This window comes from Zootoca vivipara, chromosome 7, assembly GCF_963506605.1.
Source record: "Zootoca vivipara chromosome 7, rZooViv1.1, whole genome shotgun sequence".
NCBI lineage: Eukaryota > Metazoa > Chordata > Lepidosauria > Squamata > Lacertidae > Zootoca > Zootoca vivipara.
Genome location: NC_083282.1, coordinates 49,197,492 through 49,223,712, shown reverse-complemented (window position 1 = coordinate 49,223,712; position 26,221 = coordinate 49,197,492). Strand labels below are relative to the sequence as shown.

Here is a 26,221-nt window from a genome sequence, read left to right as displayed (position 1 = left end):
AAGTGTTTGTCAAACTGCAGGTATGGTGAGATGAGAAGGGGACTGAGCTAAGGTAAGAAGGCCAGTGAGAGAAGAGACAGGTGGGGGTCTTGCCTGTGCCTTTGACAGACACCTGCCCCTCACACTCTCTCTGGTTCCACCTGTGCAATTCTGCTCTTTATAAACAGAAGGTAGCCTACCTTGTCTGCTCTCTGTTTTGACTGAATCCAGTAGAAACTGCTTTTTTTTCTTTTGCTGTTGGCCATTTCAGAAACTAAAGGGAGGGGAATAAGTTTATTTTAAGGGCAAATTGAGGCTGCATCCTGCCCAAACAATACAGAAAATGCAGCCATTCCTATCTTCTTCTCCCTCCACTCCCTCCTTTCCATTGGGAACTGGCCACAGGAAAGCCCAGTTCTTACTCTTCTAACAATGCATATAGATGGATAGATTTTCAGAAGCTCTAAGCAGTCACTGAAGCAGACATCAGAAATGCTTTGTGCTCAAGAGCTGAGCTCATTCTTCACACCGCGACTGAAAAATGTGAAAGAAGGGAATGACTTGGAATATATTTGGGGAAGTATGAAACCTTAAATGCCTTCCCCCTGTATTTGAAGCTGATCTGGCCTGTTTTCAGATGATAGTTTTGAGGGGTATCTTGGGTTCCCTTCCTGAGAAAGTGAATTTGACATCTCCATCCATTGATTCATAGATCTCCTCTTGACAATATTCAAGCACTCTGATGTAGATATGTACAGTGTGCTAGCTTACTTAGAGAAACATGTTCAGAAAGCAAAATTATTCTCTACAAGGCTACATCTACTTGAGTGATGAGCTAAGAATTCTGAGATAATTCATTGGAACTCTTATTCATCTGAGCAAAGCACAAGTATTTGAAATGGATGCAGGATATACGTAGTAAGTGCTGGTTTTGACCTATAAAACGGTTCAGGACCACAATACCTCAAGAGCCGTCCTCTCCCCATATGAATTGACCTGGACAAAAAACATTCCTCTTCTCCCAGGCCTTTGGCTAATTAAACAATCTATGGCCTTTTAAACTGTGTGTGGGGTTAGTTTTGTTTGTTTGTTATTAGGCTTTGTATTTTAGCATTTTTAATATTTAAACCACCCTGTGATTTTTGAATGAAGAGTGATATAAAAAATAATAAAAATTAATAAATAATAGTAAGTGGAATGAAAAAGAGAAGGGAGTCTGGATGATCACACTGCCTTCGGTGGGTAGTACAACCTACACATGCAGAATGGAGAAAATCTGTCAGTGGATTGATTGATTGATTGATTGATTGATTGAATGAACATTTATTATTACAGCCGAACAGCCAGCATACTAGTCAGTGGATGGACCTTTCTGATAATGTGGCTCAGCTCCTTGAATATGGAGCAGACAGAAGGGAGATGGTTGCATAGTAACATCTGAGAAGCAAATTAAACACTGCTTAATATCTATAGAGTAGAGGTGGGGAACCTGTGGTGCTCCAGATGTTGGACTCCAGCCCCCATCCACCCTAGCTAGCATGGTCAGTGGTCAGGGATGACGAGAGTTTGTACTCCAGAAGTATCTTGAGGGCCACAAACTGCTCAACCCTGATCTAAAAGAAGGACTGACACACACACATTACAGCAGCCAATAAGGAGGCTGCTGAGAACCACATTCCCATGGTGAGTTTTCCATTCTGGAGCTGAAACGTAGAGTGTTAGGGTGCCAACAGGTTGGCGCGCTGAAGGCAGCAGTTGGATGCAGAGGGAGCCTAGGTCCACAGTCCGGGTAAGGAGAAGCCAAAGTCAGGAGCAGTCCAAGTCAGGAACCAGCTGAAGTCAGACATCAGTACCAGGGGTCAGGAGAAGCTGAATTCAGGAACGCTGGAATCGGGAACAGGATGAGCAAGGACAACCATGCGCTTCAGCACAGCAGTTGCAAGTGCTGGCAAGGGGAGCAGCCAGCCTTCCTTAAGTAGCCGGCTCATCACCACGCCTCTTACAAGCTGCTGCCTCCAATTGTTCCCTACTGTTTCTCAGCTCTATGCTCTACAGCTGTGAAGGGAGGAGGGGAGGGGGCCCGCCGGCTCCTCTCCTCACAAGGGCCTGATTCTGACTCGACTCCTTCCTCCTCCTGTTCTGGTCTTCCCTCTTCCCTATCTGATTCTTCCTCTTCTGAGGAGTGCCGACACCAGTCTTCTCCAGGTATGAATTCCTCCATTTCCCCAGACTCTTCCATGGTTGCCGCTTCGCCTAGGGGGGCTTGCCACCACTCCTGCTCATCTGGCGCAATCCTGACATAGCGTAGCTTATCACATGGGCAGCCATCATTGAATGGAGAACCTCCATACCTTTCCCAAGCACTTCTAGAAACTCCTTATGCCGAGATGAGGATCTGTACAGCAGGCTGCCATCATATTAGAATGGTGGCACTGAGAAGTTTCCATTGGCATGTTGTTTTCATTCTCCGTGGTCATTGTAACCTGTCCATAGTGTCTGCAATGAGTGATTTTCATCCTCCAACCCAAAATAAAAGTGTGTGTGCATGTGAACCAGTCATAAGACTAGTGAGTAAAAGGTCATTGAGTTGGTGCAGCTTTAACATTTTTGGGCCTGCCACGGTGTGGGCAGAGCCAGCTATGTGGATCCTTGTCTTCAGCTGTCATACAGCTGGTTCTGATGCAGTTGGTCCCAGACATGGCATGGCGTCCCTTTCAATGTTGCAGCACCATCGTGGGACACACCCATGGAAAAGTTGCTCTCCATGCCAGTGCTTTGATATTTAAGGAGTGGGCCAATTCTTTGTTGCTTCTTGATCCTCCATTTTATCGGTAGCATCTTCTAATTTGCATCATCAGCAGGTTTCACTTACAGTTTCCTTGCCAACTGAAGCCATGAACGAAAATACTGGTTAAAAATGGGATTGATCACTGAGAAACTCCACCCCCCTTAACTTCACTCTGGTTTGAAGGTCTGTCTTTTTAAAAAAACCTTTTCTCCATTTACTGTAGCCAGTTCCTTATCCATCTTACTGTACATACTGGTATATATCCTCCAGTTTCATTAATAATTGCTGATGGTACTGCAGCGAATGCTTTATGGCATTTCCTTTGCCCAGAAAACCAATTATCTTCTCAAAAAAGAATATCAGATTAGTCTGGCAGAAGCCTGCACAACGCTCTCTCCCCCGCTTCCTCCCCCCTCCCCTAGAGCTCTACACGCCACTCCATTCATGTGTTGTTGTGACATGCCAGGTGATGGATAAATGTTCTTTCCCTTGTAGCCTGGGACTGTGGTGTTGTGCCAGACAGTGGCTGCACAATTAACCTTCAGTGACTCCCTGTTGCCTCTTGTGTTATTTTCTTCCACATCTAATAATTATCCTTGTTCTACTTCTGTCTGTCACTGAGTGTGTCCTGCAAGCAGAAGACTTTTTAAGCTTCTCAAACAAACAGCAAGGACAGTAACACTTTCATGTGGTGCAACCACATACCTCTATGTGGGGGCCTTCTTTTTTATATACAGTATAGAAAAATTGGAAATGACCATCCTTCTCTCGATGTCTGCCTCTCTGCCGGCTTCCAACAGAATGGGTTGCCATTCGCCTTACCAGCTGATCCGTTTATCCAGATTTCTCTTTAATCTTTTTCACATGATGATTTTTTTAAAATAAACAAACAAACAAACCGGTTTCAGTTTATGATGCCAACTTGCAGGCTCAGAGAGGTCTGTGTGGAATACTTAGAGACACATTCTTTGAAAGTGGAAGAAATCTGCTTTTCTGCCTCTGTTCGTTCTTTAGGTATGATGAGGACTGTTTCAAACAGGCTTATACTGTACTGTATTTCTCTCTCTCTCTCTTTGTATTTGCAGTAGCGATTGAGGTTTTATATGCCATCTCAATTTTTTTTACAGACTTCAGTGCAGCTTAGGAGATGGCATATCAAACCAAGGAACTGACACATGTGAAAGAAAGAAAGGATTTTTGTTCCTACTTTAAATGCTATAGCGTGTGATGTCAAACCTTTCAGCTTCTTCAGTGGTTTACAAGAGGGGGTTGGGGAACTGTCCAAGAGGCACCTTGCAATGGAACTGATTTATATGGGAAATGTCAGATTTGCACATGGACAGATTGGTGTTGTGTTTTTTTTTTAAGGAGTTTGTTGTTAGGGGAGCATCGACTGCAATACACTAGAGAGACAGAGGCAAAGGATGAGAAACTAAATCCTAGAGAAACCAAAATCCAATGAAAAGTCTCTCATGTCATTGCTCTTTGTACTGAACAGGGGTAGGATACAGAGGGAATGATGTTCTGCCTTCCTAACAATCAAGTCCCACATACAAACAATGTGGGGATCTGAATGGAGTTTAGTTTGTATCTTCGGAGAGAATTTCACATCCCTAGGGAGGCCAGGCCTACTTCTGACTTGGGAAGCAATTGACATCATTTGCTAACTGATGACACAGAATCTTCCTGCAGATCAGGGTTTTTGAAACAGTAGCTTAATTCAATCAGCTGAGGGCAGCTTTCCTTGCATACAGGGACCAGAGTGCAAAATTAAATCTATATGTGCTGCATCAGTTGTGAAGAGCTCATGCATGTATTATTTGCCATTTCCACCACCCCCTTTTAAATACTTAGGAACAGAGTTTGATCAAGGATTTGCTGCCCCCCCTCTGAATGTGCTTGAAACAGAAGCACTGTCATTTTGTACAGAAGTGCATTTTGTACTGCTCTAAAATGACGCCTGCAGCAGGAAGAAGGGCCACCAGACCCTGGGCAGACTAAAAAATAATCACATTTATCTTGTTTGTGGATTGTCTTAAAAGCTTATTTGCTTAAATTCATTTACATGTGCTTCATTAAGTTTTAAGTCTGCCTAATGTCCACTCCAGACCAATCTCAGACACCACAGTGCAATTTCTGGTCATTCTGAATGTCCACATAGCTTTTGGGACCAATTTAATGAAGCCTGTTTTAAGTCTGGCATTATGATAACTCGGGTTGGTTTTGAAGGTGGAAATAATTTGAGAAGAAAAAGTCAGGCTCTGGCTGTCGTCAAAAGTGGCTTTGCAGGAGATAAACTGATTACAGTACTTTGTGGGTTTCCTGCTTGCTTGCACTATGATCTAGTAAGCTCTGCCAGCCTTAGTTCAGAAATTACCCACACCCATTGTTGCGTGCTCATATTCTACAGCTCTTGGCTTTGCAAAGATTGCTCCTAGACTCTTCTGGGCTGTTTAGTGTTCCAGAAAATAACTATGTAGAGTCCAACTCAGTCACCCAGGATGGGTTGTTTCCATAAGGTTACTGAAAACGCAAGCTTGTGATATCAGTAAACCAAAAAGCGCTTAGTCTGGTGATGCTAAGATTGCTTTGCTGTGACAGCGTACTGCAGGCACCCCCAAACTTTGGCCCTCCAGATATTTTGGCCTACAACTCCCACGATCCCTAGCTAACAGGACCAGTGGTCAGGGATGATGGGAATTGTAGTCCAAAACATCTGGAGGGCCAAAGTTTGAGGATGCCTGGCATACTGTGTCCCATTGTTTTTCATTGGTTTGAGAATCCTAGTTAGGGTTTCTTTGGACCTGGTTTAGAACTGCTAGGCAAAAGAGCTAAACAGAACAAACTATTGTTGCATACCAATTGCCAGAGATGTGTGCTTTCAAGAAATAAAAATTTAAAAAATTAGATTGGCCTCAGAGCACTTCCTGAAGTGTCTGAGAGCTCTTGTCAGTGCTGAGGAGGGCCAGGAAATGGAGCCTGTGAAACTGGGGGAAGGAAGTAGATTTCTCAAGTTTATTTAAACCCTTGCAACCTCCAGACCTCAGCCACTTCTGTAAACATTCTTGCTGGAGCATGCCATGTCCTTGATCTCTCCAAGAGATGGAGCCCCCTGCTGCTAGTAACACTGCCCCCTCCCTACCCATGTCTTACTCCAGCATATGCCAAGTGGCGTTTCCTTTTTGTAAGGGGTGGGGATGAAATGGCAAGTTTTCAGTACTAGCCACTTTGGGGCAAAAAGCACGAGTATTCCATTGGAATTGGTTTCAGATGATAGCTTGCCAGCTGTAACTTGTTAATGGCACTATGCTTGGTAAAAGAACACAAATTGTGCCCCCCACCTTCCAGTAGCTCCTTGCTCCCATGCTACCATTATTTACTCTGATGTCATTCAAGCCTCAGGAAGACATGTAGGATGTAATTGGTGGGTACAGATGGAAGTGGGGGAGTGGGAGTGAAAATGCTGGTTTCTTCCTAAATAGGAGTGTCCTTAGTATAAGTAGTCTGTTTCCACAGGTCACAGGGAAGGTAGAAGCTGTTGCTGTCCATTATATTGGATTGCTTTAGGCCAGGAAATAAAAAGCTGGATCAGAAGCAGGAAACACTTAGTACAGGGGTCCTCAAACTGTCTACTCTCAGGACCCACTTGAGAGGGCTCAGAATTAATGTAACAAAATGGCAGAGTAGATGCAGGAAACATAATGGGGAGAGATAGAGGCAGAGAATATTAATTACAGGCATCATTTTCTACTGATGTCTCATCCTTCTTCGCTAAATTCTTTGCCAAGGTGATTTCCTTGTGGCAGAGAGTTCCACAGTTCTCTCAAGCTAAGTCAAGGCATTGGAAGTATTGTGATCCAGCCTCCCCATTTTAAGCAGAATTGCTGATCCAGGGGGTCTAAGTGTAGAAGAGTTGGTTTTATTTTATATTTCACCCCAGCATATGTCTTTCAAAAGTATCTTTAGTTGCCTGCTGTTATTTATCCTCCTTTCACACTCTAACTTCTTCCCTGTTCCCACTGCCAGTTTATTTCGTTCCTCTTCCTTGACAGCTTGAGAGAGTGAGCATCCCCTTCACCTCTATTCCCAGTTTATTATTATTTATTAAAATATTAAACTTTTGTCTCCCTGACTTCCTTCAGGGGCCCCTTTGACTCCTTCCCCTCAGAGGAGGCGGGAAAGGCTTCCTGGCTCAGTAGGAGGCCAGCTGTGGTTTGTGGGCATGTGTGTGAAGCAGAGGACCCAGAAGTCTCAGCAGCTGCTCCCAGGGTCTTCTCCTTTTCACCTCCCACAGCCACTTTGACTCTTTTACCTCCCTTCTCCTTATTCCTTTCCTGGCACATTATCTATTTCCCCCTCTCTACAATTTCTTCCATTGCAAATCTGCATGCTACACCCTCACTCTTGCCTCTGCTCTTTAACCTGACTCCCCAGGCATGCTCATGCACTGCACATGTGAGGAGCTGCTGCTAGGGTGCATCCAAGGCTGCAGCATGACCAGGGGATAAGCTGTGATGCTAATGGTCCCTGGCCCACAGTTTAAGAAACAATGGCTTAGCAGGTTCTTCATGTTTCCATGGGTTAAATTGGTGTGTAAAACTGATTGTAGCTGATGTCAGTTTTGCAATGTGCATTGATGTTCCTGTTATGTTCTGGCCTCGGAAGGTTGCGGATTTTTAAAAAAGGTTTTTAAACGTAGGTTGGATGGCCAGGGATTTTTCTTTTTAAATAATTTTATTGGATTTTACATAAAAAGAGAAAGAGAGAAAGGGGGGGAGGGGGAAAAAAAGACAAAAACTTTAAGAAAAAAGTACAGAAATATAGAACAATATCATCACGTCTTGTTTCTTCATTGTTCTTCACTTATCTTCCTTACCATTCTTTTATAGTTAATTCATAGCATTTCCAGAATCTTAACTAAACATCATAAAGATACATCTTAGCTCTCTTATTTATAGATAATTCTTAATCAATTTATATAGAAGAGTGAAGAAAAAATGGAAAGAGAAAACCCATAAATATAATAAAAAGACATAATCATATTTTTTCAATTTCAAATCTAAACATTTTGGACTTCCTCATTCCCCCTCCTTGAGTTCTTTATAATTCACTAATTATTGCAGTTTCCAACTCTAAAATTACATTCTTTCTTCCAAATTATAACTTCTTTTTAACCATTAACCCTTCATGCCTCTTTTTACCTTAATTACCCAATATTCTCTACCCTTTTACCCACAAATATTCAAACTAATTTTCAAAATCTTTTACCCCCTTTTTATTCCCACTCTCAAAACTAAATCTGCCCCCTTTCCTTGGAATCGGTGTCTCCAGAGATTTCAGCCAGCTCCTTAATACTTTCCGAGTTCAAACCCTGTTTTACCAACCAATAAGAATTAGCACAATTCCCCCTCACCCCACTCCTGCTCTGTCCCAATCTAAATTTTGCTGAACCCATTCCCCCCCTGCTGTATTCCCAACACTTTATTTTTGATCTCATTCTCTTTCTGCCCCCTCCTACTTCCTTCTCCCCCTCTCTCACTGGGGTGACAAGCTTTTTATTTTTCCCCTTTTGGGGGGGGGGCTTTTGAATCACAACTCTTCCCTGTTTCACCCCTCCCACCGGTGAAACAGTGATTTCTTCTTCATCCCTTCCCTGTTCCACCTCTCCCACCGGTGGAACAGTGGTTTCTTCTTCATCCTCATCTGTCTCGAAAATCCATTCTGTTGGTTCAGTAGTCTGTTCTCCCGTAATTGTTGCATTTCCTTCAAGATTATGGTTCTCCTCTGCCATTTCCAAAGTTTTCCCAAAAGTCACATCACAGCATGCGTCTTCTTCTGGTCTTTCCTCTTCTCCCTTTTCTTCCTCTCTAAGTTCAAATATATCATCTATTTCAAAATTCAGTTCTGTTGATTCATCAGTCCTCTCATCCATGCATGTTAGAACAGGCATCCCCAAACTGCGGCCCTCCAGATGTTTTGGCCTACAACTCCCATGATCCCTAGCTAACAGGACCAGTGGACGGGGAAGATGGGAATTGTAGTCCAAAACATCTGGAGGGTCGAAGTTTGGGGGTGCCTGTGTTAGAACAACTTTAGGGTTATGAATTTCCTCTGTCATTTCCAAAATTGTTGTCAGGATCAAGTCCCACTGTGTGTCCTTCTTCTCACAATCCAGAACCTTCTCTCCCAACCTGTTGGTGCTCTCCGCTTCCATGATTGTAGCAGGCAGGAGGTGGTGTTATTATTGTCCTTGTTTTGTATTTTCCAAGTGCAAAAGGAATAAAATCCCGTCTGAACTAGATCCAACCTCTATTTCTTTACATTTTCTCTTAACAGTCAAACTCAAATTCAGCACTGAGCAGCCTTGAGGTTTGCTTTTAAAAGTTCCTCTTTTATTTATCTGCAGCTCTCAGTCTCAGGCTCACAGACAGACACATTCTTTTCTATTGTGACGTCACAAAGACTGCTAGCCAACTCTTCCTTTGACCCGACTCCAAGTTCACAGGGGGGGTTTCCCCTTGTCAAATCACAGTCTTTTGCAGAGATTTAAGTGCACTTTGTCTTTTTCCCTTACTCTGCATCAGGAAAAAGTTTTTTTTAAGTAAATTTCTGAGCTTTCCATAGCTTTACTGCATCATCCATTACTCAATTGGGGGGGGGGCTGACTTCCCTTTTAAGCCTCCTCCCAGTGCCAAATTATTAGTCCAAATCGTAGAGTTTTGACTTACTTGGTCTAGATCTAATCTTTTTGCAGGAAGAATCCACCGCTTGCAGGCTGTAGGCATGGAGCTTCGCTTCATGGAGGCAACGATGGCGCCCAAAATGGCTCCCGCGACTGCCACTCCGCTGGCTCTCGGGGGCTCTAACGAGCTTCCCGGGCAGCGGAGGAGTTGCCTTTGGAGCTCTGCCGGGCTATTTCGCCCCTGGGACGCTCTACCCGGGGTTCTTGTGGGGATCCGCATGGCTCCCACAGAATTCCTCCCCCCCCCCCACGATGCCAGAAACCTCGGAGCTCGAGGTTTCTGTGCCTCTCCACCAGCGCGGTAGACCGGAAGTCCCTGGATGGCCAGGGATTTTTCAGCTGTGATTCCTGCATTGTGAGAGGTGGACTAGATTATCGTTGTGGGTGCCTTCCAACTCGGCAGTTCTATGATTCTGTGACCATTTTAACAACATGCAGCAGAAATACCGGTAGTGAATGAGGCTCAAAAGCACATTTAAAATGATGCTTGTAAAGATGGAAACTGCACGGGATGGGAGCTGAATTGGAACAAAGAAACAGAGGGATCAGATCTTTGCAAAGCATTTTGTAGCTGTCATGTGAAAGAGGCTGTAAATACCTCAATGTTTTGGATGAGAGGCAAGTTGGACCCTTCCACTGCATACGTATGGTATGAGGGAGCAGCACAAGAATTGTCCCCCTCTGGAGGGCCAGAGCTGCCCACATGGAACTCACTTTGGTACTACAGCATCATGGCATTCTGAAGGAACTACCTAATGAGAAACAAAAGAATCTTTTAGGTATTCTGGCAATAGATTGAGACATGCTTTTCCAGCAGCATTTAATCCCAGGACCCTGCTGCAGCATTTAAAGGCCCAAGACCATGTGGGTGGAGCCAGCCTTGCAGGTTCTTCTCATGCAATTGTTTCCCTGCCAAGGTGGGAAGAATTAGTGCAGTGGGCATTAGTGGTGCCAGACCTTTAAAACATTATGGCAGTGTATTGGAATGAAGCCATGGAGAAACATCTCTCCCCACTGCTGCTGGGACATCTCAAGTGTGCCATAATGTATGTGGGATCTACACTTGCACGCTTGCCAGGTATGCAAAGGATAGTTTGGAGGGGATGGCAATCCTGAATGGAGGGGTTTTATCATGGCAGCTTCTTGGATGAGACATTATTTCTCGGGCTTGGGAGGCCTATTATTGCCTTGGCTACAAAGCTGTCAGTTGGAGTAAGCATTGCCAAGGGGATGGCGCTGTCTAATACAGTACTTGCCCCGTGTGAAGGGATGCAAATGCTGCTATTGGCTAATGCTTGGCACAAACAGGGCCTTTCTTCCTAGGGTTTTGGAAGGTCTGGTGTCATGTCAACAAGATTTCATTTGGCATCACTGAATCCATCCATGCAAGAAAGACACAGTAGGAGCTAGCGAAAGACAGCCGGCTTGTGTGCTCTGCTCTGGAACTTTCATGCAGTAACCAGCAGAGCTGGTGTTGCCGTTCTTGAATGGCAGGTGGAATTGGCCATTGGATTGCCATTAGGAATAGGTAGGAATATGGATCTGTGAGAAAGTACATAACAAGAGAGGGAATTGGGGCACTGTGTTCTGGGCTGTGGTAGCCAGGAATGGCTGCAGAGATCAGGTCTGCTGCCACTAGAAAAATGAATGGGAACAATGAGAAATGTACCTGTTCATCCGTCTGTGCTTTCATTTCAAAACAAATGAGATTAAACTCTCAACTGTTTATCTGATGCTAATGCATGTATTGCTGTTTGATGCTTTTTTACTTTGTAATCAGCCTAGAAGTACATTGGTTCATAAATAAACAGTTTGGTTCAATGTTTCATTCATTCTGATACAATGATACACATCCCTAGCTTTTCATTTCTTTCAAAGTTATACAGATCTGTACTCAGCAGGGTGTTTTTGGAGTTTCACACACAAATCACTCCAAAAGCCAAAAAAATGCAAAACAAATAGTAATAGAATCACAGAATTAAAACCATTAAAATTCAGCATACACTAAAATAAAGCTCCTCCAAATGCTTTCTGAAGCAATAATTCTGCCTCATTTGCAACACAAAAAGATTGGGGGGGGGGAGTGTCCATGCCATCCACACCCCAACATTCCTGTCCACTCCACCCTTGTCCTCCTTGCATTGCCTGGGAAGGTCTCAAGCCCCCCAGTGATTCAGAACCCTGTGATGTTTCTGGGGTCTTGGTTGTGAGGAAGCTTCTTATCATGAAAAATTGCTTAGCACCCCACTTCAGACATTCCAGTTCAATGCAAGAAGGTCAGTGGTGGAGAGGGTGTGGCTGCCCCATGCAAGGATGTGTGTAGGGTCGGGGGAAGCTGGCATGCTCTGCCCCTCACTCCCATTTGTGTTTCCATTCCCTCTTCAAGCATCATGCCTCAAGAAGAGCTCTACTCTCTTTCCCCATCTGGCAAGCTTATTTCTGTAGGAACCAGAATGGTGTTGACTAGCATCACATTCACAAAGCTACCCCCCCCCCCCATCCGCTTTGTCTAATTTTTCTGGCCCCTATGCAAATGGGACTTTCATGTTTGAAGAGTGTGAGTTCCAGCGGTGAGAGTTATGAGGTTAGTTCCTGCCTGGGCCAAGCTTCAGACAGTTCTGCTTTTCTTTGTGCTAAATCTTGCCTTGAGGGCTCTGAACATGTGATACAAATAAAGGGAATGGATTGATGACAGTTACCATTCTTGTCTCTGGGTGATTCCTCTTGTCAGGTTTTCTGCACAGTGGAAGTTATGTCAGACTTCTAGACTGCAGTCCTACACACACTTATTTGAGACATAGTCCTATTGAACTCAGTGGGGCTTACTTCTGCCTATACATGAACAGGATTGCACCACAGAGTTCTTGTGCTTTTCCATGAACAAGGTGGGTTCCATTAAAAACAAAGTGGACCTTTTAAAAGCATGCTTAAGCACAAGCACTTAAGATTGGTGAATTCCTCTACACCAGGCATGTCCAAAGTCCATTTCAGGGGCTCACTGGTTGATTTAATCCGGCCCCCGTGGCAGTATATGTAAAATCCTTTTTTTAAAAAGCACAACTTTGGGGTTAAAAAAAAAAGCTCAACAACTTCAATCCTAAAAAAAGCTCAGCAACTTTGGTCGGCCCTCACGCATGCTCAGTTAATCAAATCTGGCCCTCTTCGAAAAAAGTTTGGGCACCCCTGCTCTACCCAGAATGCCCTTTCATCCTGGCATTGTGATGACACACCAGGGCATTTGTCCCAGACATAAAAGTTTTTAGCAGCATGGTAGTTCACCATGATTTGTCCCAGTTTAGTTATTTTGGTATTATTTATTTTAAAACATTCCTGTGTTGCTTTTCTGGACAAAGACCCTCCAAAGTGCATTGCAACAATAATTTTTTTTAAAAAACCCACTAAAATAAGTGTTACCAGAACACCTCAAAACAATAAAACTCATTCAAATCCTCCACAACATAATCTAGTCCAGCAAATGGGACAAAAATTACTTGAAAGAAGACCATCAGAACTATATACATCTTCTGGGGCCCTCATAAAGCCGCCATGCAAAAGGCCTTGTCTCTGGGTACCACCTCACAGACGAGGGTGATATATTGTTTAGTATGTGCAGTATATGCTGCTGGGCCAGCAAGCCCTACTTTCATATACCAATTTGTAAATAGTCAGGTTGAGGCAGATTGAGCTGTCAAAACAGGATTTCGAAAATAAGAGGAGCGTAAGGCCAAACAGCACATCATGAGGCAATCATAATTAGAACTTCCAATTCATTTTCTTTTTAAAAAACTTGTTACTCATTTGGGGGTGAGGGTTGTCAGGGTTTTTTTGTTTGTTTTTATGACCACTAGTAAGAAATACTTAATGCTTTTCCTAATAAAAATCCTGTTTGTGACACAGAAAAAAAGGCGCAATTTCTCCCAGCTGCATTTCAGGAAAAGCAGGCACACACATTGTGGGATCCAGTTTCTGATTTCCTGCATATTTGTAGTTTAGACCTTTAGGAGCTGCAAAATCTGAAATACAGGACATTTGTTGTTTTCTGTGGTAGCAGTTCTTAAACTGTGCGTGGTCCACAATCCATCTTCTGATGGTCTATGAGAGCTGGTCAAAAGAATAGAGGAAATGCCTAAGGTGTTTTCCAGAGTGAAAAAGTGCAAATGCCAAATTAAAATCCATTTCCTTCTTCACTCTGTTGCAGCAATATTTGAATACGTAAAGGGAATGGGAAAATGTTGCTAGGCTCACATCTTGTTTTAACTGACAAATGTCTTAGACATCAAGCACATTTACTGTTGGCATGCAGCTCACAGAGAGTTGACAGAGTGTGAATGTGGCCCTCAGGTCTAAAAGGTTGCTCCTGATTTAAGGAAAATAATGAAATTTAAGGTTCATCCCTTTATTCCTCCATAGCTTCATGTTAAAAAAAAGAGAGTTGTTAGGGATAAATGAATGGTTTGCTTGCTGTTATCCAAATTTGCAATAGGTGGTAGTTTTTCAGTAATGTTGATTTGAGTAAAGATGCTGATGTCAGTCTTAGCTGCTCTTGCTTGTAGCTGTGGCACTGCACTCTGAAGATATATTATCAACTTCAGCCCAGAGAATTCATGTAATACATATTGTTTAACATATGTACTAAAAATGACTGAGATATTTGTGTGTGTGTGTGTGTGTGTGTGTAATGCTTTCAACATTCTTAGGCTAGAGAATACTGTTCACTACTCAGAATCTAAGTGGTATTTTACTGAGTACATAAATCCCTCCCATGAACAGGGCCTTTGTCCTGAGAAGTATAGGGGCAAAACTATTAAGGGGGAGGGACAGGATATTTTTAACACACTTCTTTGTAGTTGTCTGTGGAAGAGAAGTGGCTTTCCTCCCCAGCATGTTTTGGGGTTGTAGAGAGCAGGAAAGCTTGGCTATATATTCCCTAGCTCTTTCTTCATGGTTGATCTGACCTCCTGGGCTCTGAGGGAGTATCCTGTTCCAGATGCTGTCAAAATATTCTGCGTTGTTACATGAAACTAAGGGCAGGCCTGGGACTTGGTGTGTGCAAAGAGGAGTTTTACATGCAAATCTAACCCAGATGCCCTCTCCTGGGAGGTATAAGTGAGGAGGCAGTGGTGCTGTGAATGTTGTGCAATTTCTGTTGATGTTAAATGGTAACAGTCTTCCCCTTGCAATCACAGATGTGTGTAGAGGTTAAGCATGTTGTAACCCAGGGTTGCCTCCAGACTGGGAGTTCCTAGAGCTACTACTAAGCATTGCTCTTCTGCTGTGAGCTACAAGTGGAATGGCAATCAATTTCTATGGTATTGGAAATACGACACTTTTTTGGCCCTTTAAATAAATAAATCCTGAGAGATCCATTAAACTCAATTTTTAAATCAGCACCAAAATACTTATTCATTTATCATTTGCTAGCTATTTTCATGGAAGCAGTTTTTAAAAAACATTTTCTATACTTTTCAATATTTTAAATATAAATATATGGAAAAGCATTTTAGCACCAACATGTAGTTAAGTTTCTGAAGTTTATGCTACATGTATGTTTCCATTGCAAATAGTTATGGCATATAGCCTTCAGGGTGTATGTGTTTAAGTACATAAAAATGAAATGACAGAGCTAGGTCAGTTCTGAAATTTGTATTGAGCACAGAATCCAACATGCTGAGGATCTCGGCTCAAAAAATGCAAATACCTTTTTCTCAAGGCTTGAAACGGTACACAGTGAATGCCTAAGAACCTACATGGGGGCCATGCAGAACTTTTAGTGGTCAGGAAAAGGTGCTTAATGCTGTGTATAGCTCCTTCTTTATGGTTGCAAGAAGCAAAATCATTTGCAAACGGTATTAGTTTTTGCTGTTTTGCTCAATTTGTATCGCTTGGGTGACATGATTCAGCAGCTGTTTGCATTAAAAATGCAAGCTGATCAAAACTCATTGTGAAGAATAAGAGAAATGTGCATGTCCACTTCGAAGATCATAATATAAGCAAGATTGGAAACAGATTTTTCTGGAAGAGTTGTCTTTGTGGTGCAAGGCAGAATGGATTAAGAGGATTGAGGAAAAGAAAACTGAAGTCAGAGAGACACATTGGCAGTTTTAAGAATATGGGTTTAACTAGGTTATCTATAGCCATGCAAGAAAATTTTACTCTCTTATAAGAGAATGTCCCTTGTAAAGACTCTCTTGAGTTGTTCACAGTCATTTCTAAACATTGTCAGCATAGATGCTTCAGGTCCAGTTGCCTAACAAAGTAAATATGGCCCAGTACTGATGTGTGGAAAACCCTTAATGTAGCCCGATCCAGTGGAAGAAAAAAATTCAGAAGTCTAGCACTAGAAGCAAGACAGGCTATGCCTCTTATGCAACCATCCCAGATTATGCTAGTATCTGCCATTCCTGTTTCCCAGCCTACATTTGGGATGATAATAGCTCTTCCCATGATAAATGGAACCCCGAAGCCTCATCATTTGTGCCTTGTCTAATCTATATTTCATGGTAATAGTCCCCTGGTTATGGACGTTATGGCTTAAATAGCCTCTTCCTTGATCTTCTTACATGTTGAATTATGCTCAGGGAAGATGGAGCATTTGTTTAAAGGACCTGGCTGGTTCTTGAAGTGCATGGTTCTCTTATGAGTTGCAGTGAATCTGTTGTCTTGCTATATAATCTGTATTTTAGTATCCTTTGGAGAGTACTTCATAGCCTTGACTAATCCAGGCAAAGATTTGGAAATGTACAGTGATTCAATAATATTTGCTGTTCTGACTCCAGCTGTCCCTTATATAATAATTTGTCCTTACATTTGACATGAAGTGTGACACTGGGGAGTGGCATTCCCCTTTGGGAAATTCTGTTTTAATTCGTACAAATAATAATAATAATAATAATAATAATAATAATAATAATAATAATAATAATATATTTATACCCTGCCCATCTGGCTGTGTTTCCCCAGCCACTCTGGGCGGCTTCCAACCAAATATTTAAAACAGTACAGCATCAAACATTAAAAACTTCCCTAAACAGGGCTGCTTTAGTTGTCTTCTAAAAGTAAAATAGTTACTTATTGCCTTGACATCTGCTGGGAGGGCGCTCCACAAGGTAGGTGCCACTACCTGGACGGGTGCTGCCCTGGACACAGAATTAACCTGTGCCTCCATGGACCGCTGTGAGTCCAAAATGACTCCCAGGCTGCGCACCTGGTCCTTCAGGGGCACAGTTACGCCATTCAGGACCAGGGAGTCCTCCACACCTGCCCGCCTCCTGTCCCCCCAAAACAGTACTTCTGTCTTGTCAGGATTCAACCTCAATCCGTTACCGTGTTTCCCCCTTTTTAAGACACCGTCTTACAACTTTTTTCTTTCAAAAAAACACACGGTGGCTTATTTTCAGGGGGTGTCTTTTTTTTAATTTTAAAGTGCCAGTACAACTGGGTCCCACTGGCTCAGGACGCTTGGCGCTCTCTTCCGCGTGCATTTTCTGCCTCCTCTATTCTCTCCGTTTCCCCTCCTCCCCATCCTGAGTCAAGGGCTCTCCTTCCTTGGAGGCTTCTAAGCAGAGGCTGGATGTCCACCTGCCTAGGAGACAGACGTGCACAGGGGGGGGGGCCTTCACTCTGTGAGGTGGATTTAAACCTCATAGGATGCCAGAGCAGGAGGTATACACGAAGCTGCCCATCTCCCTCAGCAGCTTTAGGTGCTTCTCCTCCTGCTTCGGCTTGGCGCTCGCCGCCATGGCTTCAAAGGCAGCGGCGGCCGGGTGTGTGTGCGCGCGGAGGTATAGAGGCTGCTCCCCGGGCTCTCTCATGCTGGCCGGGGAATGGGAGGGAGGCTGGGACCCGTCCCGCTCCAAGACGCTAGTGAGGGAAGCGCGAGGGGGACCAGGTTAGGGCCTGCGCCTCTGGCGCGCGCAACCCCAACTGACGGACCGACCGACGGAAGGAAGGGAAGGGAGGGGGGAAAGGGAAGGAGGGGGAGAGGAGCGGCGTCAGCTCTCGGCGAGGAGGCCGGAGCAGCTGAATGACGAGCCGAAGAGGAACCTGCGCGGCACAAACAGAGACGCGATCACAAACGGAGAGACACAGGGGGAGAGAGAGAGAAAGACGCACGGGGGGGGGGAGAGAGAGACGCGCGCGCACACAGAGAGAAAGAGACTGACACCCACAGAGAGAGAGAGAGCGGTGCTGCTTCGCGCTTTGTCAGCGCTGCAGCCGCCGCCGCTTCCGACCACCAACCCGACCTGGCAGGCTTCCTCCTCCTGCCATGGCCGGCATTGCAGGAGCTGGGTCCTGCTGGCTTGTGCCCTCCGTGCTCCGTGCGGTACTGCTGCACGCTTCATTGGCGCTGCAGCAGCCGCCGCCGCTTCCGGGCACCGACCCAACCTGGCAGGCTTCCTCCTCCTGCTGCGGCCGCCGTGCTGGGTCCCGCTAGTTGGCTGGGGCGCTCAGTGGTCTTGCTCTGCACGTCGCGGAAGTATGGCTTATTTTCGGGGTATGACTTACATTTCTCAAACGGTTAAAAACCCTGCCATGCCTTACTTTTTGACTACGTATTAAAAAAGGGGAAACACGGTAGCCACCATCCATCCTCCAACTGCCTCCAGGCACTCACTCATGACCTTCACCACCTTCAGTGGTTCTGATTTAAAAGAAAGGTAGAGCTGGGTGTCATCTGCATACTGATGAACACCCAGCCCAAACCCCCTGATGATCTCTCCCAGCGGCTTCATATAGATATTAAAATACAATTGTGGTTCTGCATGTGTCTGGTGCATTTGATAATGGTAACTCAGACACTGTATTGAAGTTGGGTGTGTGAGCCCTGGCGATGGCAGTGCAGAAAGGTCCAGGGCCCTGTTCCAAATACAGCAGGACTGGCTTATCACAGTTTGAAGTAAGTGAAATAATTCACAAATCCATCTAAAGAGGGGCACCCCCACCCCATAAGACTTTTAAGTCCAAAGTCCCAATTTACCTAACTGTACCACTGAATGACAGCTGCTTTATAGATTGCAGAAGCTGGCCTGAGTGCCTACTTCAGAATTTCTCCGCTTTTTATAGTCTGTGTTAATTGGAAGCATTTGCGAGTATAATGCCCTGTGGAAAGTAGACTGCTGAATCCATATGAAGCACTGGCTTTCCCTAAAGTTGTGAAAATATCCTGAAAGAGAGATCTTCTGAGGCCTTCTGTTCCATAATGTAGTACAGTGGTACCTTGGTTTAAGAACAGTTTAGTTTATGAACAACTTGGATTAAGAATGCTGCAAACCCGGAAGTAGATGTTTTGGTTTGTGAACTTTGCCTGCCTTGGAAGCAGAACTTGTTTTGCTTCCTGTTGAGTGTGTTCCACTTGTAAATTGAGTCCCCCGCTGCTATGGGAAAGCACACCTTGGTTTAAGAACACTTTGGTTTAAGAATGGACTTCCAGAAAGGATTAAGGTTGTAAACCAAGGTACAGTGGTGCCTCGCTTAACGAATGCCCTGCTTAACTAAATTTCCGCTTAACGAAAGGATTTTTCGAGCAGAGGTTGCCTCGCTAGACGAATTCGTTTTATGAAAAATTCGTCTAGCGAATCGTGGTTTCCCATAGGAATGCATTGAAATTCAATTAATGCGTTCCTATGGGCAAAAAAAATTCAATGCATTCCTATGGGATTCACTAGACGAATTTTTCGTTATAAGAAAAGACCCGTGGAACAAATTAAATTTGTCTAGCGAAGCACCACTGTACTACTGTATAGGATAGATCAGGGTTAGTATTATTTGGCCTTCAAGGCCGTCCATAAGCAGAGGTCTCCAACAAGCCCCCTAGTGTAAAACTGGCAGGGGTAATTCAAAACAAAACACTAATTTCCTTCTTTTGTATCCAGCTCCAGCAACCCCCCCCCAAGCTGTGTACATTTGTTTCTGTTTGAAATTTGAATCCCTTCATAAAGTCTTGCCTTACTCTGCCCTGCTCTGTCCAGGGGCCTCCCTTTTGGAGTAGTGGTTGTAGAAGTCTGCAAGCCGATAATGACAAAATGATGCCAATTTTCTACAGCTGGTTTTAATGAGGGAGAATGTCTTTTATTCTTGCTGCTAATGGAAAGGCTTCCATCATTTGGGCAAAGTCCAAAATATTTATCCATTTATAATAATAATAAATTGTATACTGCAATTTCATAACGTCAAAGCAGTCTACATCTATTACAATGTAATAAAAACCGCACAAAAATTAAAACAGATCACCACCTGTCTTTTATGGAAAACATGTTTCTTAATTGTCCGCTTAAGCCTGGTGGCTTGATGTAGGAAATTGTCTCTTTCAATCCTAGTTATTTGATACAGCTGTTAATGTGGGGTTGTTTTCATCACAGAGTAATAGCTGCTGGAGCGTATCAAAACTCCTCCTCCTACTTGCATGAAGACATGCTAGGAGCATATAGAGTACCCTACCAGGTACCTTACTCATAGGAGGAGAGAGGTTTCTAATTTATGTTTAAATTGCAGTCTTGAAAGTTAGTACAGTATGGTTTATTGACAAAGTCTTGCTTGCTGACTGCTATATCAGCATAATGCCTTGTTGATTGGTTCCCTGAAAGGTGATAAAAGACAAGGCTGACTCTTACCGAATAAGGAATTAGTGACTCCAGGCTAGATGGAAATTCACAAACACACTGAAAAATCTCCAAAGGTATGCTTTGGCATTCGCTGTACTGCCACTGAAAGGTTTAATTTTCGTTCCCATAAAGTTGAACATTGGCTAGATTTTGTATTGCAAGATATATCAAGAGAAGCATGGTCAGCACAACTCCCTCTGTCATTATCCTCCATAGTTTGGATTGGTTTCCTTCTGTTTCGCTCTCTGTGTGTGCTTGTGATGAGAGGAGGGGAAGGTGTGATGGAGAGGGGAAATAAAAGCACATGGTCTACTGGCATGATGCAACCCGTGCTTATTTCTAGACTCTGTGTTCATTACGTATGCTCTTAGCAAAAGTGCTTGAAAGTCAGGGCTCTCTCTTGGTACTTCCACTCCCCATTTCTTTGATGAAGACAGAAATGGCTTCATACAGGCACTTTCAGGATAGCACTAATGCTCTTACGGAAGAGCTAATGGTCTCTCTCAAGCTGAGTAGCAAGAAAAAGCATTTGCTGATTGAGTCTGATAGGCTCAGGCTTTTCTCCAAATTACTTGGGCTTTCTATCCACGTCAATTAGGTACTTAACTTTGAAATTGTTCTAGGCTGTGCTCCTCTGCTTCCTAAGTTTCTAGTTCTCAACAGCTGCAGAATAAAACAGGGAAATGAGCAGCTTATGTTGATAATGAGAGTCCCCAAGTTATCCTATCTGTTCTGACCAATGTGGGAAAACCCTCTGATCTGACTGGAAAGCAAAGGAAGGGAGACTTCCTCCATGGTGGATCATGAAACAGTGAGCCGAAGCTCTTAATAAACTCACTCACAACTCAGGCTGTTCATTACTGGCGGGCAGTTGCTAGGCACAGTGCTGTGCTAGCCGTATGTGAGAAAGAATCTGATCTCTGTTTTTAGCAGGGGTAGTTTTAGGATGCATTCTGCTGTCAAAAACAAGATTAGGACAGAGTCTGGCCTGGCGGGGAAATAAGAGGACAGAATCCTCTCTGTGGGGAATCTTCCTGTATCAGACTTTTCTATGTAGCGAGGCTGCCAAGGAGGTGGGGAAGGGGGAAAGCTCCTTCTTGGCCTCAGGGCTGTGGCTTTCACTCTTAAGACTAGAGCCCATTTGTGCTTTGGATGCCAGCCCAATTGGTTCCCCTCTCTATAAATGTTGGCTTTTGCTGATGGAGCCAAACAGCCAGGCCATTGTGTGTGTGTCGGGGCCACTGGAGAAACTGCCCGAGTGGTGTTTTGTATAGTGTGTCAGTGTGTGTTCCCTTTTTGGGTTGTCTCAGTCCCTCCTCCTGCTGCTGAGACTCGGTTGTCATGGCAATCATGTCATGGGGGCTGCTGCTTTTCCATCCTGGAGGCACAGAAAGGCTCATATGCAGCCTACCCAAGGGAGCAGCACCACCGTTTCTGAACATCCTTTGCAAAGTGGACGTGGGCTTGCTGGCACATGGTAAACCTCTCGCTAGAGGTTGCAACCTTGTGACTGTCGGTGTCAGACATGCACGATGCCACCACACTCATGGGCTTGGCTAGAGCCCCAGATGGCAATGTATGCCTCTTCCACAAAGCATCAGATCTGGTGTTCTTGGCAACTTATCTGGCTCTGAGGAGAGGAGGTTGGACACAGGTTTGCACAAATAGCACCTCACTGAAGAAAGTTTCCATGCCTCTCACCCAGTTGTTCAATACCAAAATGAAAATTTGCCATAATAATAATAATAATAATAATAATAATAATAATAATAATAATAATGGAAATCAAGCTTCTTTAAAAATAAAAACCTATTCGGAACAGAGGAAGTGGTTTGTTAACATCAGCAATTTCAAGAGATGATAGATGATACAACGCTTGATGATTCAGGTGCTGAAAGGTCAAAAAAGCAATTGCTGGCAGTGCGGCTCATCTGGGTTTTGGTTTCATGCATTCTAGTTTTATGGGTCAGGAATATGACATTGCCAAGAATTCTGCTCTAGTGAAGCAGACGGTGCTTCTGCCTAACAACCATATACTTTGTGTTTGATTTGTTTGTACACAGTTGCAAGACTGCATGAAAGGTGAGCTGATAATTGCAGGACTCAAAAGTTTAGAGTGACACTAAATTGGTAGTGCTCCACCCCATGGAGTAGCACACACTTCCAGTGATGGGGTGCTATCCATTATCACCTGCTCCCTCACTCAAAGCATCTGCTTATTTGTCAGTCAGGTGCCTACCTTTGCCAATGAGAGGCTGCTTTTTGAAGTTGGGCTTGGATAACTTCAGTTGCTGTGGGCCAGGCAACAAGCTTAGTGCAAAGCTTTCCTCGCTTGATCTTCATGGAAGTGTTATAGCTCAGTGGCAGAGCACGTGCTTAGCATGCAGAAGGTCCCAGGTTCAATCCCTGGCATCTCCAGTTAGGGCTGGGAAAGGCTCCTGCCCCAAATCCCGGAGGGCCACTGTCATTCACAGTCAGTCAGCTTCCTATGACAATGAGATACCTCTCTAATTCTGGCCTTTTCTAATTCCTATTGACTGCTAACAAGTGGACTTTGAAGTCTTTGGAAGACACCCTTTGGGGTTTTGTGTCAGACCCTGAAGCTGAGAGAGCTCTCTGCATGTACTGTACATGATTGAGATTGGGTTGAGGCTGAGGCCCCAATACCCTCTTGTGGGCAATGTTTAGAAGACTTTTAAATCCCACTGCATCTCCTCACCATTTCTTAATGAAGAGGTAATGGCAGATGGCTCCACAGCAAGGGTGTTAAAGCAAGTCCTGGCGTGACCCTCATTTTTGTCTAATACTTCCAGCCCACACGCAGCAGGGTTAAGCTAGCCAGTTGGTGAAATACCAGTTTATTTCCCCCTCCTGCAAGGAAAAGGGGACAGCAGCTTTGCTGAAGAGCTTGGAGTGGAATGAGCCGTCAATGGGTCTTTTCTAATGCGGATTTGTGAGGTCCTTGTATTGGATGAATAAAGCCTTTTGTGCCTGTGGCGCTCTTGTGTTCACCAAGCTATGACATAACAGCTCAGAAGGGTGACACCTGCCAGGTCATGTTAGTGCTATTACCAGTCACCTTGTGACTCCTTAAGCCTGGGTTACATGGAGTAATAGCTTAGCTGCTTCCATCTCTCTAATGCAAAGCTGCCAGTTCTCCTAGGTGCAGGTAGTGTAGGGTGGTGAACACTCTGGGATGGCGGGGTGGGTTGGGGTAGAGGGGGGCATTAGACAGCCTGCTGAGACAGGCTGATCCTACTGGATATGTTCCCCACCCTCAGAGCCTAAGCCGGCCTTCACCAACCTGCTGCCCTTTGACTCTAAGCCATTATTGATTTTATGGTTAACAGCCCATCATGGAGATGATTTCCTAGCAGCTACAGCCTTCCTAGTGAACAGCTTGAAAGACCACAACCTGTTGAATTAGATTCATTTTGCCAAAGCTCTTTTGGATCCCCAGCAGGACTTTGTGACATTATTTTATTTTAGTACTGTAGGCCTCACCCCGATCTGGCACCCTACCCCATTCCATATCATAAATGGATTTTGAAACTCCCCTGAATTTAGTAAGTGGCATCTGTGTGGTGCTAGTTTTTGAAGTTCCAGGAAACAAAAGTCCAGAGCCTTGGTTCTGAGCACAAACACCGCATGGTCAAAGCTGAGCAGGATCTGTACAAGTAGCAGATGTAGGAAGGAGCTGCTTTGTTCCCTTTTGGGCACCAGAATGCAAGGCAGTTTTTGTTGTCTCGTTTCCTTTTGCTCTCCCGAGTGCCATGGACAGGATGGGATGTTTTAATTCTCCCCTCTTTCCCACACCCCCTTTCCTGGAGTCCATGATAGAAAATACTGATTTCCCCTTCCCTGAGATAACGCATGAATCACTGTATCTATCTTGTCTACATTTTGATCTTTGCATGGAAATGTAGCAGATGTACCTCCTGCATTTCAAGGCCTTTAGCCCTTCTGTTAAGAATTCTTCCTTTCTGCATGCACCTCTTCTGTGTGTACATCCGTGTGCAGCTATATACCAGTATAACATGTCAACTGAGATTAACGTTTCATGTCTCTAGTAGCCCCTGAAAGCTGATAAGTCTTTCAGGTTCCACAGGACTCTGTTTTGAGTTTTTTAAAAAATAGCAAATTAGCTAGTCCACATTACTAACATAGTGCCAAGCTTATATATGGCACTTTGTTAACTGCTTTGAGGTTTGTTTTGTTTTGTTTTGTTTTGCATGGAAATTAGTCGATACATTCTCTATTTTTAGATCTTACAATGATTATGTTTTCCTTATTGTTTATGACAATTTTGTTTGTAATCATGTAAATCATTTCACATTGTAAGCCACCTTGAGCATGGTTTTAACTGTGGGAAGGCAGCATGCAGATTAAACTACAATGCTGTTGATGATATATTTCAGAATTTGTACACCAGGGATGCACCATGAGAATCTGTTTACTTGGAGTCAACCAAAATTAAACTTGGTGTCTTGGCTAATGCCCAAAATCCTCTGTGGTGTTTGTGCCCTGGAATAGCTACGTACTTGATGTGACATCTCCTTCCCTATTGAATTATTTAGTGTTGCTGCAGAATTGGTTGATGTGCATACCTCTTGTTGCGCGTACCTCTTGTTGCCTGGAAGGAGAGAAATTGTTGTGTGTCTGAGCCCACCCAGTTTTGTCACTCATTTCACTGATATGCAGCCCCAGGAAGGTTGCCCATGAAGGAGTTGTTATTGTTATCATTATCATTGTTATTTACCTGTCACCCTAAGGTCCCAAGGTGGGTGACAATAATTAAAACACAGTATTCAAAACAACTTCCAATCAAAGAAACAAGGTGAGTCCTAAGTATATAAATGTCAAAAACCAGGGTTTATCAGTTTTTTGGCTAAGTGTTCCCCATCCCTGGCTTGTAAAATAAAAGGAACTCGTCCTCATTTCCCCCCCCTTCATTTTCTCTCCAGGATCCGTCCTCAGATGCCAAAGGAGAAGATAGAAGGATGCCACATCTGCACATCAGTGACACCTGGCGAACCCCAGGTGCTCTTGGGAAAGGACAAAGCCTTTACCTACGACTTTGTCTTTGACCTGGATACGTGGCAGGAACAAATCTACACAACCTGTGTGAGCAAACTCATCGAGGGCTGCTTCGAGGGGTACAATGCAACTGTGTTGGCATACGGCCAGGTAGGTGGCTCCTTTATCATCTTCACAGCCGCTACCAGGAGCTGTTCAGAGTATTCGTTGCCTTTTCAGATTTATCATCTTAGTTTGGCATGGAACGGTCTTTGCCTGAAAGAGGAAAAAATAGGGAACAACCACTGTTAGTGGTTGGTTGACTTTTTTGGGTTGTTGTTACTAGGAAACAGAACTTTGAAAGGCTCCCGAAGCTACTTTCCTGCCGGTTTTTTTGCAAATGACTACTGTATTTGATTGGAGTACATCTGTGGAGTGCTGGAGGAGAGAGTGGTGAAAATAGGGCTGTGGGAAGAGGACACAGCAGATACCTGGGGGAAAGCAAGGTTGCATTTCCATGTGCAGTGTTTGCCATGAATGGATCACATATGTATTAGCATAGCTGCCAAATCTCCCATTTTTCACGGGAAACCCCCGGATTTTAATCCGTTTCCCGCTGTTATCCCGAATAGAAAAAAATCCCAGAAATCCCCCAGATTTCCTACCTGCCAGGGATGCTCCATTTCAGGTGCTGCTCTGCCCATGTCTGGGCACCGGAAATCGGGCAGCGCCAGCGCCGGAAGTTGCTTCTACGCATGTCCAGACATCTGTAGAAGCGACTTCTGGTGCCGCCCCACTGCTGATCCTGCATTTTAAGGGGAAAGCTGAATTTATTATACACCAAACAAGCTTCCACCCAAAGAGTCCTAAGAGCTGAATTTTGTTAAGGGTGCTGGGAGTGGTAGCTCCCTGGGGGTAAACTACAGTTCCCATGAATCTTTGACTGTGCTTTTACTGTATGGTGGTTACTAAGCCTCTGTGCACTTTTTCCTCCTTTCAACATCAAACTCAAGGTGGGGTTCCCAGGTAGCCAACTACCCAAGCACAGACCAACAAAGTTGCTGCATCACGTGCCTTCATACTGTACCCCAGAAT

General features: G+C 44.2%; 1 protein-coding gene across 5 annotated transcripts in view; it reads left to right on the top strand.

Annotated features, from left to right (window-relative positions):
- KIF21B (kinesin family member 21B) overlaps positions 1-26,221 on the top strand; it is a 72,312-nt gene that overhangs the window by 3,593 nt on the left and 42,498 nt on the right. For all 5 annotated transcript variants that reach the window (XM_060277001.1, XM_060276998.1, XM_060276999.1 and 2 more), the window contains exon 2: positions 25,075-25,297. In XM_060277001.1, coding sequence (XP_060132984.1) covers positions 25,075-25,297 — 223 coding nt within the window. The remainder of the gene's footprint in view (positions 1-25,074; positions 25,298-26,221) is intronic.